Source organism: Mastacembelus armatus, chromosome 8, assembly GCF_900324485.2.
Source record: "Mastacembelus armatus chromosome 8, fMasArm1.2, whole genome shotgun sequence".
Lineage (NCBI taxonomy): Eukaryota > Metazoa > Chordata > Actinopteri > Synbranchiformes > Mastacembelidae > Mastacembelus > Mastacembelus armatus.
In genome coordinates this window covers 22,794,648-22,810,374 of record NC_046640.1, presented here as the reverse complement: position 1 = coordinate 22,810,374, position 15,727 = coordinate 22,794,648, and the positions used below count along the sequence as shown (strand labels likewise).

The 15,727-nt window shown below is 46.8% G+C and overlaps 3 protein-coding genes across 8 annotated transcripts; 1 reads left to right on the top strand and 2 right to left on the bottom strand.

Moving 5' to 3' along the window:
- Positions 1 to 976: 976 nt before the first annotated feature.
- Positions 977 to 7,145, bottom strand: znf653 (zinc finger protein 653). Its single transcript, XM_026326060.1, has 10 exons — positions 6,646 to 7,145; positions 6,269 to 6,303; positions 5,707 to 6,024; positions 4,886 to 5,373; positions 4,375 to 4,552; positions 3,569 to 3,653; positions 3,363 to 3,480; positions 3,158 to 3,272; positions 2,982 to 3,081; positions 977 to 2,368 (listed from the first exon to the last, which is right to left on the bottom strand). Exons 1-10 carry the CDS (start codon positions 6,945 to 6,947, stop codon positions 2,191 to 2,193), a joined length of 1,917 nt encoding a protein of 638 aa, XP_026181845.1. The 5' UTR covers positions 6,948 to 7,145; the 3' UTR covers positions 977 to 2,190.
- A 335-nt stretch (positions 7,146 to 7,480) lies between these two features.
- swsap1 (SWIM-type zinc finger 7 associated protein 1) lies at positions 7,481 to 10,613 on the top strand. Its single transcript, XM_026324490.2, has 2 exons — positions 7,481 to 7,857; positions 9,668 to 10,613. Exons 1-2 carry the CDS (start codon positions 7,588 to 7,590, stop codon positions 10,184 to 10,186), a joined length of 789 nt encoding a protein of 262 aa, XP_026180275.1. The 5' UTR covers positions 7,481 to 7,587; the 3' UTR covers positions 10,187 to 10,613.
- On the bottom strand, positions 10,556 to 15,452 carry epor (erythropoietin receptor). Of its 6 annotated transcripts, none has more exons than XR_003296665.1 (10): positions 15,120 to 15,452; positions 14,761 to 14,896; positions 14,458 to 14,624; positions 14,025 to 14,176; positions 13,794 to 13,950; positions 13,592 to 13,679; positions 13,416 to 13,503; positions 12,437 to 13,290; positions 11,293 to 11,365; positions 10,556 to 10,781 (listed from the first exon to the last, which is right to left on the bottom strand). XR_003296665.1 is itself a non-coding variant. In XM_026324464.2 (8 exons), exons 1-8 carry the CDS (start codon positions 15,220 to 15,222, stop codon positions 12,553 to 12,555), a joined length of 1,629 nt encoding a protein of 542 aa, XP_026180249.1. In that variant the 5' UTR covers positions 15,223 to 15,452; the 3' UTR covers positions 11,057 to 12,552. The 6 variants fall into 6 exon arrangements, 1 of the variants encoding a protein (XP_026180249.1); XR_003296667.1 differs by having other exon boundaries at positions 11,293 to 11,315; XR_004463131.1 differs by having other exon boundaries at positions 11,293 to 13,290.
- Positions 15,453 to 15,727: the final 275 nt, after the last annotated feature.

The window sequence follows — 15,727 nt, the reverse complement described above, 5'->3', positions numbered from 1 at the left end:
TATTTTCAGTATAATCCAGCCTCATATTTGTCCTGCCCTACATGGACCTGACAGGTCAAGCTGGTCTGAGATCTGACAAGAAAACACAGGACAGACCGACATGTTGGACTCCTGAGTGTCTCAGTCCAGGTACAGTGACTGAAGGTGCTGAGGTATTTGGGCTGCACCTGCTTATTTCCTTTAGATTCTGACTCCAGATATGTCACTTTTTCTTATCGGACACATCATGTGCAGTGAAAACCGTTTTCCCCAAACCTGCTGATCCTGAATCAGAAACTTTAAAATCCAGCATCAATGACAGGGAGCAGCTCAGCACAGTCAGACCTTTACTTTTCAGACTGACAGCTTTTTTTTTTTTTTTTTTTTTTTTTTTTACTTTGACCAGGTCTAAAAAGCAGTGTAGTAAAAGTACTGCAGTAAAGGATCTGGTTACTTCAAGCACCTGATTTCAGACAGGAGGAGTCGTGACCTCGGCATCAACGGTTCAGGTCAGTTTAACAATAAACCGTGACGTTCTGCTTCACCTCACGCTGCTGTTTTTCCCAGAAGGACCGGTCCTGCTCTTCAGGAAGTACTCGCCTTTTCACTCTGTGTTGTGGCTCTGATGAATGAATAAAACTGCCACGCGTGTCCATCAGTCCACACTCAAAGGACAAAGTGCCAAGCAGCAGAGCCTGTTGGATGTTGGTCTGCAGCATCAGCGGCGTGTTTGATCTCTAACATCATGAACTAGACTGATGATTGAACCCTTTTTATATTCATAAATATTTCCCACAGTGATCCCTGACCGATCCTAGGACTCCACCGAGCTAAACCCACACAAACCCCCAAAAATCCATGTGGGACACTTGACTGAGAGGGTCCAGTGTCTGTGGGGTCATGCCCTTCCTCGCCCGGGCATTGAGCAAAAGGCTGCAACTCGCTGCATGTCACTGCCTATTTAAGTCATTGAGAAAAACAACACAACACAAGTACGTGTCTTGTTATTCATGTTTGTAGTGATTCATCAGTTAACACAACTGACAGAAAAGAGAGAAAGTGCATTTGCTAAGGAACTGACATCAGACACAACCAAAGACAGAGACATGAGGACCTGAGAAACCGTCACACTGAACTGGATTTGTCATGTGTGACTGTGAGTCTCTGGGCTGGTGTCGGCCCACACAGCACATGCTGACTGCAGCGCAGGACGCTCACACCTCCGTCTCTTTAACACACACGTGGTTCCACGGCCGTTTATCCACCAGGCTGGTACGTCACCAACAGACCTGCTGTGGTGGTGGACACACAAGTCTTCTGCATGTTGCATTTAACTTTACATCACGGCAAAAAGCTTTCGCTACCCTGCATTACAAAACACTGGGTCCTTGTTTTCAGACAGAGGTAGAAAATTTGAGGCTTCTCTTCCGAGCTGACGCTGAATTTACTGTCTGGAAAACTGAGGTTATTGGCTAAATAATAAAGTTTCACACTGACTGGGTTTAAAACAGCTTATGGAGATGAAACGACTGAAGTTACAGCAGAGAAACAAAGAAACAACACAGTTCAATGCAAACAGCATGACAGTCCATGGATTTGAAGAGCAATAACATTAAAAGATGCTAAACTTATTTTGTCCTAATTCTCCATTAACATCAGCTTTTTAGCCTTTGACCTCAGAGATCAGATTTGTCCTCTTCATGTTTCGAACCATTTTATGATGAGGAGCGACCACAGTTTCTGCTGGAGGAACCTTTCGAGTCCTAGGAGGAGCAGGATGACGCACTAACGTGCCGAGTGTGAAAATCCTGCACAGTGAGATGTTTTAAATCTGTAACGACGTCGTGAGAAAAGCAGCTGCCGCTGAAAGTCACTGCTCAGGAAGTAACCAGGTGAGCTGCCCGTGCAACTTATGGTCGAGCAGAAAACACATCCGAGATCCTTTCCTTCCCCTCCTGCTGTTGCGACTGTGGTTTCAGACAGACAAAAGGAGAATCCCTGGGACAAATCCCGACAGAGCTGCTCAGCCGCAGTTCAGCGAACGTCGTCACCGATCAGTTCTGAACAGCGCGGGCCCGTACTCCGACACAGCTGGTGTCCTGCACGGCTGTTGGAGCGGCTCACCTCTGCCTCCGTGTGTTCACAGGTGATCTCCATATCACCCTGCACCTGGGAGGAAAGACGGACACAGCATGTCTCACCTGTGCCACCTCAGCTCGCCTGCTTGTCCGGGTGGCTCTTTAGCTTGTGGAACTTTACACTGTCCAGCTTCTCGAACCTCTTGTTGCAGAACTCGCAGGTGAAGTTGTAGTGGGCCTCCGGAGTGTGTTTCTTCATGTGCCAGTTCAGAGAGGCCCGCTGGCGACACTGGTAGCCACAGATTTCACACCTGACAGACCAGAAGCCATAAGTGATTATCACACAGGTGATTGTGGGAAATGAGTTTTATTGAATGAATTAAAAGTATGTTTGTACGTATCAAACATTTAAATGGAGGACTGGCTGTTTCTTCCATGTTTGTGTCTGTTATATTTGTTTACATCATTAGTGTTTTTGTAAGATCATGGAAACAGATCCAGAAATGGGATCGACCATCAGAACCATCCCTGAGGCTGCGTCCACATCAGAGCTGCTGTTTTCCCTCCACTGTCTCAGACCTGATGTTCCCACAGTGTGAACAGACCAAACCAGATGTTCTCAGATCAGATCTGGGGAACTTGCATATGTGGCCCTAGATCTGAGTCCTGTCTGATCTGTGAGTGTGCGCACGCTGTGAGGTCACACAAATGAAGTTGTTGTTCTTCACATTTCAGTTCAGTCTGTGCAGGGGGGCAGTTTAGGAGCTCAGGGTGTTCACACCTGAGACAGGTCCCTGACAGACATGGTGGGAAGGAACAGACTCAGGCCTGGGATGTGGACACAGACCTACAGATTGGACGAACCTGCTCAATGAAAGTTACATGTGCAACAATAAGAGCTTCAGTTCAGCTTCAGGAACTCACTGCAGTGGTGTCTCTCCTGTGTGCGTCCGCCTGTGAACCTCCAGGTGATTCTTCCGCTTGAAGGATTTTCCGCAAGTCTCACAGATGAAATCTCTGACCCCTGTAAGAAGGTGCAGTTACACCTGGAGGTCTGTGAAAATGAGTCTGTGACATGTCACCTGCGTCTGTCAGCTCACCTGAATGGATGATCATGTGGCGATGCAGGTGGTTCGACAGGTAGAACTTTTTTCCACAGCCTGGATGAGGGCAAACCTTGGTCCTCCCCTTCCTGTGAACCAGGTTCACGTGATTCTACAGAGAACAGGTGCAGGAACAAGCGGTTGGTTTAATGTTCTCCATGAGAACTGAGGCTGAACTGAGTGAAGGCAGTTAGCATTGTACCTGAAAGCTGCTAATAGCTACATAGACTTGACTGCAGCCCTCGTACGGACAGTGGAACATCTTGAGCATCCCATCAGCGTCGATGACCGGACCTCGCCTGTTTCTCTTTGACCTGACGCTGAAACACACGACCCTCAGACACAGTCCACATCACTGGAGGATTAATATGGATTCTCATCTCTGCTGAGAGTTCAGGGACCACAAACCTGCTCAGACTCCTCTGCAGCTCTCTGTCCCCACTCAGCTCCAGAGAAGCAACAGCTGGGTGCAGCAGCTGTTTGTCAGTCAAACCTGCAGAGGAGCAGCATAAAAACCTGTTTCAACATCAGCTGAATCTAAATGTGTCCCAGTCCATGGACTGGGTTCTAGTCTACGTGTGCTGGGCTGACTCTGCAGACACCAGGTCACTCAGCTCACTCTCACCGCAGACAGCTGTTCCAGGAGCAACATCTGGCTTTGTAACCGACTGACTCTGCTCATTAGGATGCAGAACGTGACTCGCCCTGTTATGTTTTGTGGAGCTGATGACCTGCTGAGGCCAGAGCTGGTTCACAGAATCCTGCTCTTATCTCACTTTCAACCAAATCAGATGTTTGCATGAGACATAAATAAACTTGTTTTTCATATCCATGCACATGATTCTTCCAGTATAAGCAAATCAACCCTGTGGGTCACAGAACATGGCCCTGCAGTGTGAAGTAGTTTTAACAGAAGATACGACGCCAGAGTCCACCTGCAGTGGGACTTGATGAACTGGGTTTAGCCTCAAAACACTCTGTGCTAAAGAACAGCCACTGTTTCCCACTTTGAGCTGCAGAGACTCCTCCATGGCTCATTGATGGAGCGGACTTTGCCAACACAGGGTAGAGGAGCTGGAATAACAACAGAAGGGCTGTAGGTAGCAGAGAGTCCTGGGGGGGTAGTGTAGCTGAGAGACCAGGGCCTGGATCTGGGTACCTGCAGGGACCAGACTGGGTGAAACCCCTGAGTTCATGCAGTGAAGGTAGCGTACCTGACAGGGAGTCTTCATCCTCCACTGTCCGGGCCTTTGAGCCAGGTGTGCACACCTGGTTGTAGGTCACACCCCCGATAACAGTGCAGGTGACTTCTTCCACGTTTCCGGCTCCCACGTTGAGTTGGATGCCCTCTGATGCCAGAGCCTCGTAGCTGGGCCCAGTGATGATAATTAACTGGGAAAGACAAGAAATTGGAAAAACAATGAAAATGTTTCCAGACTCCACCAATTCTTAATAGATTTAATGTGAAAAGAATCATCAAACTAGTCTTAATGTGAAACATGTTTTAGACAATGCTGCTCTCCTGGTCTAAAGTCTGCAGATGCTGCAGCTGCTTCCTGTTCGCGTTCATTCTTGTTTTCTTGTGCTCCCTTTGACATTACAGGTTACGGAGACAGAACAATGGGCAAAAATGGAAATTTCATATCTCTAAGATAAAACGTACAACACACTGAAATGTGCAGAGAGAAAACTCATACTGGTGGATGTACATCCTCATCTACCGACCTGTGAGCCTTCCAACGCCGTCCTCTGCTCGGGAACCTCACAGCTGGTCACCACCGTCTGCAGCGTCTGGGGGTCAAACAGGTCACTCTGCTCTTCCACCTGCAGGGCTGGAGGGCCAGAGCCTCCCAGGCTGCGTGACAGCCCCGAGTCTTTGTCCGTCTTCTCCAGTTTCTCTGCTAAAGATGTGGTCTCGCTCGTAACACACTCATACCTGTGAGGCAGAGTCCCCATTTCTTCTTCTTCTCTGAGAGTCTCTCCACCTACTCCACCTCGCCTCAGATCCTCTGCCTCCTCCTCTGAGGGGATGGAATGGAAAGCTGCACCCAGGGACGCCTGCTCTCGCTCCATCACCACCTCCATCTCCCACACAGGCTGTCCCGCCAGCTCGACCTCCCTGGACGATGCCTCAACACCGGGCTGTGGGTTTGGAGCCGCGACCTGCTCCATCGGGCTCATGGCTGAAGGTTGCACCTCAGAAGCATCTACATCTGCATAGAAGCACATGACGGTTTCTGTCCACAAGTTTGGCTCAATTTACACACGACAGTTTTTAAGGTTCGCCACCGCGATTAGTTTCTTCCGTACTGACATCGTCACATCTTTTCCTACAAACAGCAGCAAATGACTGTGTTTAATTTATTGTTTGTTCAGGCCAAGACAGATTAGTTTCTTCTCACGTTCATGGCTCATATCATCTCATGCACGTTAGTTCATGCAGTTGGTAAAATATGCAGAGTCACAGAGAGACAGTTGACAAAAGGGCTCACACTCTTCACTTCCTGATACTCTGGAAGGCCCACAGAACAAAAACCCCCATGTACCTCTGAATTGTTTGTGCGTCTCTTTTCTTCTCCTCCTGCTCACAACATTTTTAGCCTCAGACACGTCTGTTTTTGCTGCCGTCCCTCCTTCACCCTCTCTGTTTGCTCGCTCCTCATCCTCAGAGTCAGCAACCTCCCATCGTGGCGGGAACAGGTGCTGCACAAACGAGTGTCTGGAGTCACACTGCCACACGGCGGCGGTGGAGGAGTCGGGCTGGGGCCGCAGGGCTCGGAGCTGCGGCTCGTGGGGGCAGGAGCGGGAGTGCTCCTGGTACCAACACACCAGGCTCTGCAGACTGGACACACACTCCTTCCTGCCTGCAAACAAGGACAGTCCACAGGTGAGTGAAGAGCCAGACTCGACAGGTGAGTCCACTCCGTAAGGAAAGAATGGCTGAAAACTGACTCTCAGCGAGGGCTAATCAATAAAGTCAAAGGTTTGACTTTAAATCCTGTTCCCAGAGGGACGAACGCCGTCATTTGTGCTTCTACAACTAGAATTAACTCATCATGTGACAGCGTCAGCTCCAGGACCAGGAGATTTTAGCTATGAGGCTCTCACCTGTTTTCACCGATGTTCCTGTGGGAATCTTCTTCCTGTGAGGAACAGACAGACGTTTTAGGAGAACATAAGAAGTTTTATGTATTCAAATCCTTCATTTAGGTAAAAGTACTACAATTACCACGTTAGTCCTTGCATTCAAGAGGTATTAGCAGAAAAATATACTTAAAAAAAAGTAAAATATACTTAAATACAAGTACTCAATAACAAGCAGTTTTCTAATTTATTCTGTTTTGTCCATTTTACACACAAAGTGCTTCATATTGTGTCATCCTGTGTGACTGCAGTAAAACACCTGGGATGAAGTAGCACTAAATGGAAATACTCGAGTAAAGCACAGAGAGGTACTAGAGTACTTCAGGACCAGGGGCTCCTACCCGCAGCGTCTCGGCTCCGTCTCCCCCTGGCTGCAGTGCAGCAGAACCAGGTACTCGGCCAGTCCCGCATCGCTCAGGCTGGTCCTCCTCCGGAGCTCGCTCCACAGCTTGTAGGACTCCCCCAGGTACACTCTCCTCACGTCGTACTTCTTCCGGGACTCGAGGCGCCTCTGGGCTCGGTCGGAGTCCGTGAGCCTGGGTCTTCCTCTGCAGCGCCTCGAAACACCGTCCCCTCGGTCCCCCGTGGCCCCAGGTCGCTCCGCGTCCAAGGGGACCTCCGAATCCGCCAGGATCTGCGCCATATTGGCCCCAGCGGCTGATGAGCACAGCGTCCCGGAAGTTGCGTCAGATCTAACCGGAAACGCCAATCCAGGCGATATTTTTTAATAGATAATAAATAATTAAATGAATAAATAAATAAGGAGACGTTTTTTTTTCAGAGCGGGGACTGACTGCAGGTGTTCAGTGGGAGGAGCTACGTGTTGGATGGCACTGATACAGGTGGAGGTCTTTAGTGAGACTAGTCGAGGAGGATTTTTATGAATATTTGATAGAAACACAAAGTAATAGCACAGCTGACTGTAATGAACAGCATGTGATGTTATATCTATATATCAGTGTTTATACATCTATATATCAGTATATATATATATATATATATATATATATATATATATATATATATATATATATGCATATCGGTGTTTTTATATCTATATATCTTGTTTATATGTATATACATATATATAGTATTTATATGTATATCTGTATATCGAAGGGTTTATATCTGTGGTATCTGTTACCCGGAGGCGGAACGGTAGAGCAAACAGTGGTTTTCACACGGATGCAAAAGCACGAACACCATCGTGCAACATGTAAATAAGCACTGGGCATTATTGCTAAGTCCCGTGTGATATCGATTTATTGGTGCAATAACGAGTAATGGCGGACATCTTAACGCTTGTGTTCAGGACGTTTATGTCCCAGACGGGCCGGATGAAGCCGCCCAGCCCCGGGCCCCCGCCGCCCGCGGCCCCCAGCGCCCTGCTGGTCGGGGCGCGAAGCGTCAGCGGCTCCGTGCTGCTGCTGGCGGCCGTGACCGCCGCGTCCCAGGCCGGGAGGAGGGTGGTGTTCTTCAGCCCGGCACAGATCCAGAGTCTGCCGGGGACCCTGCAGAGGCTGGGCCCGAACATGAGCCCACAGAGTCTGAAGGTGCAGCTCGTTTACTGCGCGTAGACGGTACCAAGTACTCAACTACTTCAGTGCAGTACAATTGTATTTATTCTTCCTTGGACTTCACTACATGTCAGAGTCAAACCTTGGACTTTTTCCTGCTCTACATTTATCTGAGAACTTTAGTTCCTTTTCAGGATCAGATGGATCCAACAAAATACAGACTGATCATCAAACTTTATTGATCCCTGGGGGGAAATTCCCAAGATACCCAGCAGTATGGAAAGTACTTCAAATTAGAAGTATATAAGGTAGTTAACGTCAGCTACCCAGCAGCATGGAAAGTACTTCAAATTAGAAGTATATAAGGTAGTTAACGTCAGCTACCCAGCGGTATATAAAGTACTTCAAATTAGAAGTATATAAGGTAGTTAACGTCAGCTACCCAGCGGTATATAAAGTACTTCAAATTAGAAGTATATAAGGTAGTTAACGTCAGCTACCCAGCGGTATGGAAAGTACTTCAAATTAGAAGTATATAAGGTAGTTAACGTCAGCTACCCAGCGGTATATAAAGTACTTCAAATTAGAAGTATATAAGGTAGTTAACGTCAGCTACCCAGCGGTATATAAAGTACTTCAAATTAGAAGTATATAAGGTAGTTAACGTCAGCTACCCAGCGGTATGGAAAGTACTTCAAATTAGAAGTATATAAGGTAGTTAACGTCAGCTACCCAGCGGTATATAAAGTACTTCAAATTAGAAGTATATAAGGTAGTTAACGTCAGCTACCCAGCGGTATATAAAGTACTTCAAATTAGAAGTATATAAGGTAGTTAACGTCAGCTACCCAGCGGTATATAAAGTACTTCAAATTAGAAGTATATAAGGTAGTTAACGTCAGCTACCCAGCGGTATGGAAAGTACTTCAAATTAGAAGTATATAAGGTAGTTAACGTCAGCTACCCAGCGGTATATAAAGTACTTCAAATTAGAAGTATATAAGGTAGTTAACGTCAGCTACCCAGCGGTATATAAAGTACTTCAAATTAGAAGTATATAAGGTAGTTAACGTCAGCTACCCAGCGGTATATAAAGTACTTCAAATTAGAAGTATATGAGGTAGTTAACGTCAGCTACCCAGCGGTATATAAAGTACTTCAAATTAGAAGTATATGAGGTAGTTAACGTCAGCTACCCAGCGGTATATAAAGTACTTCAAATTAGAAGTATATGAGGTAGTTAACGTCAGCTACCCAGCGGTATATAAAGTACTTCAAATTAGAAGTATATGAGGTAGTTAACGTCAGCTACCCAGCGGTATATAAAGTACTTCAAATTAGAAGTATATGAGGTAGTTAACGTCAGCTACCCAGCGGTATATAAAGTACTTCAAATTAGAAGTATATGAGGTAGTTAACGTCAGCTACCCAGCGGTATATAAAGTACTTCAAATTAGAAGTATATGAGGTAGTTAACGTCAGCTACCCAGCGGTATATAAAGTACTTCAAATTAGAAGTATATAAGGTAGTTAACGTCAGCTACCCAGCAGTATATAAAGTACTTCAAATTAGAAGTATATAAGGTAGTTAACGTCAGCTACCCAGCAGTATATAAAGTACTTCAAATTAGAAGTATATAAGGTAGTTAACGTCAGCTACCCAGCAGTATATAAAGTACTTCAAATTAGAAGTATATAAGGTAGTTAACGTCAGCTACCCAGCAGTATATAAAGTACTTCAAATTAGAAGTATATAAGGTAGTTAACGTCAGCTACCCAGCGGTATATAAAGTACTGCAGGTTGTGGCCTCGACTCACTGCTGTCAACCTGTTTCCTTTTCTAAAGAAAATCCAGTTCTTCTACCCGAGGACTCTGGCGGAGCTGCTCCAGCAGGTGGCCGGTCTTCACGAGGCCACCGGCCCATCTTCCACTCCCCCCTCTCTAATCATCGTAGACCGGCTGGAGAGCTTCCTGTGCTCTGCTGGACTCCACCCAGGTGAACAGTCCTGTGCTGCACACCTGTCTGCGCTGTTGTGCGACACCGCCGCCTTTTTCAGTCAAGTCCTGGAGCAGCGGGCACCCTGCTCGGCTCCCTGCCGCATCCTCGCCTCCTTCCAGAAAGAAATGGACACTGGACCAGCTGGCGGGGAAGCCTCTGCAGCAGACCCCATCCTCAATGTCCTCGATCGCTATTTCCAGACACGCTGCACTCTGGCCCAGGACAGCGGCTATGAAGCTGCAGCAGCTGGACTGCAGGAGGTGTGGCACGTTTACCTTTCTGGGACCACAGACTGTGAGGATGTGGTGCAGGAGTGGCAGCTGTTGATCTCTCCTGATGGTTTAATGGAGTTTAAGTGGATTTGAAAACATCTGTGCCATTAAAAACCAGTTGACTTTAAAATGAACCAGTTGGTTCCAGTGAGTTTCTGTCCAAATACATTTCACAGTTTCAACTGAGAAAAGCAGCAAAATGTCAGTTAATATGTTTTTCCATTCTGTGAATATCAGGAGATAAAAGTTTGTCACAGAAACTGTAAAACCTTCATCAGTTTATTTGTCTCAGACCTCCAGAGTTTCTGCTCTGACTTTTCATGCACAACTTGAACATGTGATTAAAAACTCACCTGTTAACAACGAGATCAGATCAGGTCCAGAGTATTTTCAGCTACGCCTGCTCCTGTGTGTCATGTGATCTGTGTTCAGCCTCTCAGGTGTCATTGAACAGGAACAGTGTTTGTACATGTACAACATTTAATGAGTTGAAAATTAAACCTTAGAAATGTTTGTGAAACATGGATCATTTCTTACAGACAGATCAAAGAAAATACACTGTACATTAAAATAAACACAATATTAAACTATATCTATATATCTTCTCTTTTCCATCAACCCTCGGGTTTGTCTTGGGACCACTGCAGGTTTTAAACACGACTGAGCCTAAAGTTGCTGATATCAGTTTCTAAGAGAGAACATTATTTTATGTGTTTCTAATAATGGAACCAACATAATGTAATAATTAAGGTTTTCAAACATTAATCCTAAAGAGACACAATGTGAGTTGACAAATTCCAGATTTCATGTTAAAATCTATGTTGGGACAATACCACAATAATATATGATCCACAAATACAAAAAGTTTTTACATTAAGTTTTGATCATATTTGATGAATCCTGTAAAGACTAAAGAGCATTAAACCTGTTTCCCACAAAATAAAAGTGAACTCTGTACAGAAATATTTAGAAATCTGTTTTACTTATATATTTTTTCTAACCACAAAAGCAAACAAGCACAAAAAATCCTGCAGAAATGATTTGAGTTTGATTTCTATACTGCAGCAAATGTAAATGTTGAGAAATGTCCAGGCAGTTTGTTCTGACACTAAACAAACAATTTACTTACAGCTCAGTTACCTGAAGAGAATTCCTGCTTTTAAAAACTTTATTTTGCTAAAAACAGTGAAACTACTTACAGTGAGATTTGAGGATGAAATATCTGCAGGATTCAAGTAAAAGCAGTGTAAATGTGATAAAGCTGGAAATGTCCTATTTTTGTTATACACAACAAAGAGAAGAACAAAAACACAACGTTAGTCCTGTCTAAATATCGGACCATTTGTTCCTGCTGAAGATTTAAATCTTAAGAAACAGCTCATGAATGTGTAGTTTCATTTTTATTCACCTTTAGCAAGTGTTATTTAAAAAGGAGTAGATGCTGCTTTTGTTGGGGACTAATGATCATAAACCACGTTGACATGACAGCATGTCGACGTGCTGAATGAAGATATTCAACGTGGGGAACCTGCTGGGTTTGAAGATTCTGGGCTCAAAGCAACAACAGCTGAAAGGAGCAGCTGGAATACGGATCAAACCAGACTAGAATTGGATCCACTGTCATCCAGTATCATCTGGAGAGTCAAGTTGAGCTGCAGGATATTTAGGTTTGATCCTATTCATGTGTGCAGGAAGCCAACTGGGATTCAACTGGTCCCAGTCTCGGTGCACATGATCTATGGGCCATGGATGCAGAAGGAACATCAGGCTAATTCCTGAAACATATATGCATCTCATCTCATCATCCTTATCGTGGTAACAATCAACATGGCCGATGGAGAGATGTCAAGTCTGCTCCTCTGTCAGTTTCCCTGATCAACACGAGTAGCTGCTAGCATGGCTGCTAATCAGCTACAGCTAAAACAAAGATCAGTTTATTGTGTTTTCATGGGATTTGTTGACAACAAGAAAACTACACAATCATCAGTCGTATCCTTTAAGACACGTGAGGAAAAGAACCTGAAGTCGTTTATTTCAGGTCTCTGCTCTGTTTCGGCTGAACAGCCATTCTGTCATTTACGCTGAAAACTAAGAGGAATCTGAAACAAATGACTAAGAGGGTTCACTGGTTTTGAATCTGCTGAAGTTATAGATCAGCTCCACAGGATGTGATACGTCTGCAGACCTTCGCACTGAATATCATCAGTAATTGCTGTGAACAGCAGCTGCTGTTTCTGTGTAATGTTGAGTCCTGAACAGATCTGGGATGTTTAGCTAAAACGATGTCCGTCTGTACATCCAGCAGTCTCTGAGTCCTGTAGCTTACACGTTGGCATAAGTCACCTTCAGATCCTTGGTACACCTTTTGTAACAGTTGATGAGAACTGATGCGCTCAGACACCCTCGCCCTGGGTCTCCTCCAGCCTCTGTCTGTGCAGCCTGTGCTGGTGGACTCCGGCTCAGCCGTCATCGTGGACAAGGTGCTGCCTGAGCAGGAAGGGCTTTCTGGGAGCTGGGATCTCGTTCTTGTAGTCATTGGCGTAGATAACCATTTTCCCGATGTCGTCCACTCTGCTCATAGGGCTGTAATCCATAGAGACACCAGAGTCTGCCACAGCCATGTAGGCGTACCCAGGGCCTCTGGGTGCCCAGCTGTGGTTTGGGTACTCAAAGCTGGACTGGGACGAAAGGTGACCTGAGCCGGAGCTCTGCTGAACGGAGCCCAGGTCAGAGTGAGACTCACACAACACTGTCTTTCTGGAGGTAAAAAGCACTTCCAGAGGTAAAGTCTCTTCTAGAAAGTCATCCAGGTGCTCGGGTCCGCTTTGCTCATTGGCGCTGAGGGTGACATAGGCGTCTTGGGACTCCAGCAGTGAAGACTGGGAGCAGGGGACGTTGTTCTGGTGGAGCGCCCGTAAGCGATCCATCAGCCAGGGGTTGTGTGGTGTGGCTCTCCACCCCTCGGCCAGAGATGGCTCTCCCCTTTCCATCGGCTCTACCTCATCCTGGCTCTTCTTCACCGTGTCCTTCTTTCTGTTGCCAGGTAAAGCTCTGGAGACCTTGGGTGGCCGAGGTGGGGAGGGCAGTAAGGGACAAAGGCTGAGTTCTGAGAGTACCTCCAGGGGAGAAGGGTGTTCGCCTGGGTAGGAGAAGCCTGGAGTCAACCACAAAACTCCATTGGTCTGCCCCAACCACTCCTGTACAAACGCACAGCAAAGGATTATGAAAAGTCAGTAGAAAAGGCTGGAACAGGGAATGAGGAATCTGCAGGTTTATACCTGTGGTAGCCTCACAGCTAGCATGCTAAGTTGTCTGGTCTTACCTGGAAGTCTCCACCATACACAGTAAAAAGCCCCTGGAACTTGCTGTCAGGAGTTGGAATCGTTGGCCACACCTTCTTTACGAGAACCCTGCACAGAGCACAAATTAAAAGATAAAATCTAAACATAAATGTCTGTGTGGTTAGAAAATCAGCAGTGTGCTTCCTGTTTGACCGACCTGCGATGAGACAAGAGCACAGCGAGCGACAGGACAGTGAAGATGAAGGAGATGATGAAAGCCAGGGACATGATGATGGGGTCGAGTTCTGGGGAAAAGACAGTGTGGTCAGAAATCGGTCTTGGCGGATGGATCCAGTGGAAATTAGATCTTTGAGTGACTTAAGAGGAGTATGGGACACGTCAGCCACATGTTCGCTCACCTGCAGGCAGCGTTTCCATGAATACCGGCTCACTCCAGGCACTCCAGTACCCACTGTAGGTAATCCCGTCCAGCTTCACACGAACTCGCACCTTATACGGCGTGCCTGGCTGCAGGCCCCTGAGGATCAGCTCTGAGCTGGCCCTCACCACCTCCACCTGTAAATCAGCCCACGTCAGCAGAGCTTGTGCATCAACCACTGAACCTGAGACAAAACTTCACTCGGCCATACCTGCCCAAAGTGACCGTCTGCCACGGCGTAGCTGAGCTCGTACATCATGCTGTCATCCATGTACTTGAGAGGAGGCGGCACCCAGCTGACGTTGAGCTGGCCCTGCTGCCCCGTGCTGCTGAGAGTCACGTTAGCAGGAGGGTCCAGGAGAACTGTGCCACAGACAGGAAGCAGCCTGTTAGGAGTCTGCACAACAATGAGTAAAGTACAACTCGAGCACCACTGAGTCTGCACTAAAACCAAAACACGAAGCTGAAAGATGCTAAAGCCTGGAAGTTCAGGTTCAGGTGATAACTCCACTATGTCTAGTCATGTGATCAGCTGACTGTGGAAGCTTCTTGAAGCCTTAGAGACTGTGGAAATCACATCAGTGGATCTCAGCCAAGCCTCTGGAACGTGTCCCTGCACTGAGCTGCTCACGAAAACTACTTACACAAAAGCTCGATGAGGAGGCTGCGATTGTGGATCAGCCGTCCATCCCGATGGATGCGGATGTCCATCTGGACAAACTGCTGGGTTCGGTTGAAGTAGCAGACGAACAGCCTCTTTCCGCCTGCGGCAGGCAGGACGGTCAGGGGGCAGCTGTTGCTGTTTTCGTTCCTGCAGGCAGAGGAACAGAGGGGACACTGTGGGGGGTTCTGCACAGCACAGACACCCTGAGGTGCTGTCAGTGCTTCAATGTGTCAAAGCATTTTAAAACAGTTCATCAGTTGTGAAAACACTGGCCGTCACTTACTGGTAGGTGTATGTGAAGGAGTACTGGTCCAGTGCGCCGGCCCTCTCCTCATCTTCCTCCCAGAAACACGTGAAGTCCTTCCGGCCTTCAGCAAAGCATTTGGGGTTTTCTGGCTCCTCTTTGAGCAGCAAAGACACTGAGGAGGTGAAGTTGAAAGGCAACAGACAACTGTGAGAGCAGCCCAGCGGCTTTTGCTTCCTGTTTGTCTTCAACATAAAACCCACTCACTCTTCATCGTTTATTAGAAGCAACGAGTTTCTGTATAATTTTATTTAATTGATTCAATATTTCACTTATTTAAAGCGTCTCAGTTCTGTCCCCACTACAGGAAACACCAGGCCCACGGAAGTGTTTCTCACCTTTCGTTTCCAAATGTCTTGCGTCCTGGACCGTGGACGCTGTTCGCATGGCGCAGAATATCGCGTAAAGTGCCAACACTCGGCTCAGGTGATCACACGTCATCCTTTTGTCTTCTCCGTGAACAGAAAGACTTTGGCCTTCTGCTGTCCACCTGCATCACTGAAGAACAACCTGCCATAAACGGGTCTGCCGCAGCTTTCGCCCTGGGAGGCTTGTTTTTGGGTAGATACCACGGATGGCGCGACACGGTTACGCGCCTGGTGCGGAGCGATAAGGTGTGAGGAGCCGAGCTGTTTACGTTCTCGCAGTACCAGGGGAGGAGAGGTGGGGCAACAGGACTCTTACAAAACGTTTTTTACTCATTTGATGATGGGCGGGAATCACGCGCTCATTGATGTTTACTTGTTAGTGCAGGTGACCGGGGAAGTGAGTCAACCCCACATGTGCCGTGCGTAAAAGCGCACACGTTGAAGAAGCCAGACGTGTAGATGTAATAAATCTGAACACGGAATAAAACGAGTCCTTGTGTTTTAAACGGACCTGTCCTGAGCACAGGAGCGGAGCCTGACCCATGGAGGAAGAGTCCGGCTCCCGGGCCAGTTTAATC

What these genes read in the sequence shown, in the direction of transcription:
- swsap1 (XM_026324490.2), top strand. Translation starts at nt 7,588, where the DNA reads ATGGCGGACATCTTAACGCTTGTGTTCAGGACGTTTATGTCCCAGACG. An exon ending in TGAGCCCACAGAGTCTGAAG is followed by an intron (nt 7,858 to 9,667) that starts GTGCAGCTCGTT and finishes CCTTTTCTAAAG; the next exon opens with AAAATCCAGTTCTTCTACCC.
- epor (XM_026324464.2), bottom strand. Translation starts at nt 15,222, where the DNA reads ATGACGTGTGATCACCTGAGCCGAGTGTTGGCACTTTACGCGATATTC. An exon ending in TCCTTCACATACACCTACCA is followed by an intron (nt 14,625 to 14,760) that starts GTAAGTGACGGC and finishes CTCTGCCTGCAG; the next exon opens with GAACGAAAACAGCAACAGCT. An exon ending in CAGACGGTCACTTTGGGCAG is followed by an intron (nt 13,951 to 14,024) that starts GTATGGCCGAGT and finishes GCTGATTTACAG; the next exon opens with GTGGAGGTGGTGAGGGCCAG.
- znf653 (XM_026326060.1), bottom strand. Translation starts at nt 6,947, where the DNA reads ATGGCGCAGATCCTGGCGGATTCGGAGGTCCCCTTGGACGCGGAGCGA. An exon ending in ACGGAGCCGAGACGCTGCGG is followed by an intron (nt 6,304 to 6,645) that starts GTAGGAGCCCCT and finishes TGTTCCTCACAG; the next exon opens with GAAGAAGATTCCCACAGGAA. An exon ending in ACAGGAGAGACACCACTGCA is followed by an intron (nt 2,369 to 2,981) that starts GTGAGTTCCTGA and finishes CTGGTCTGTCAG; the next exon opens with GTGTGAAATCTGTGGCTACC.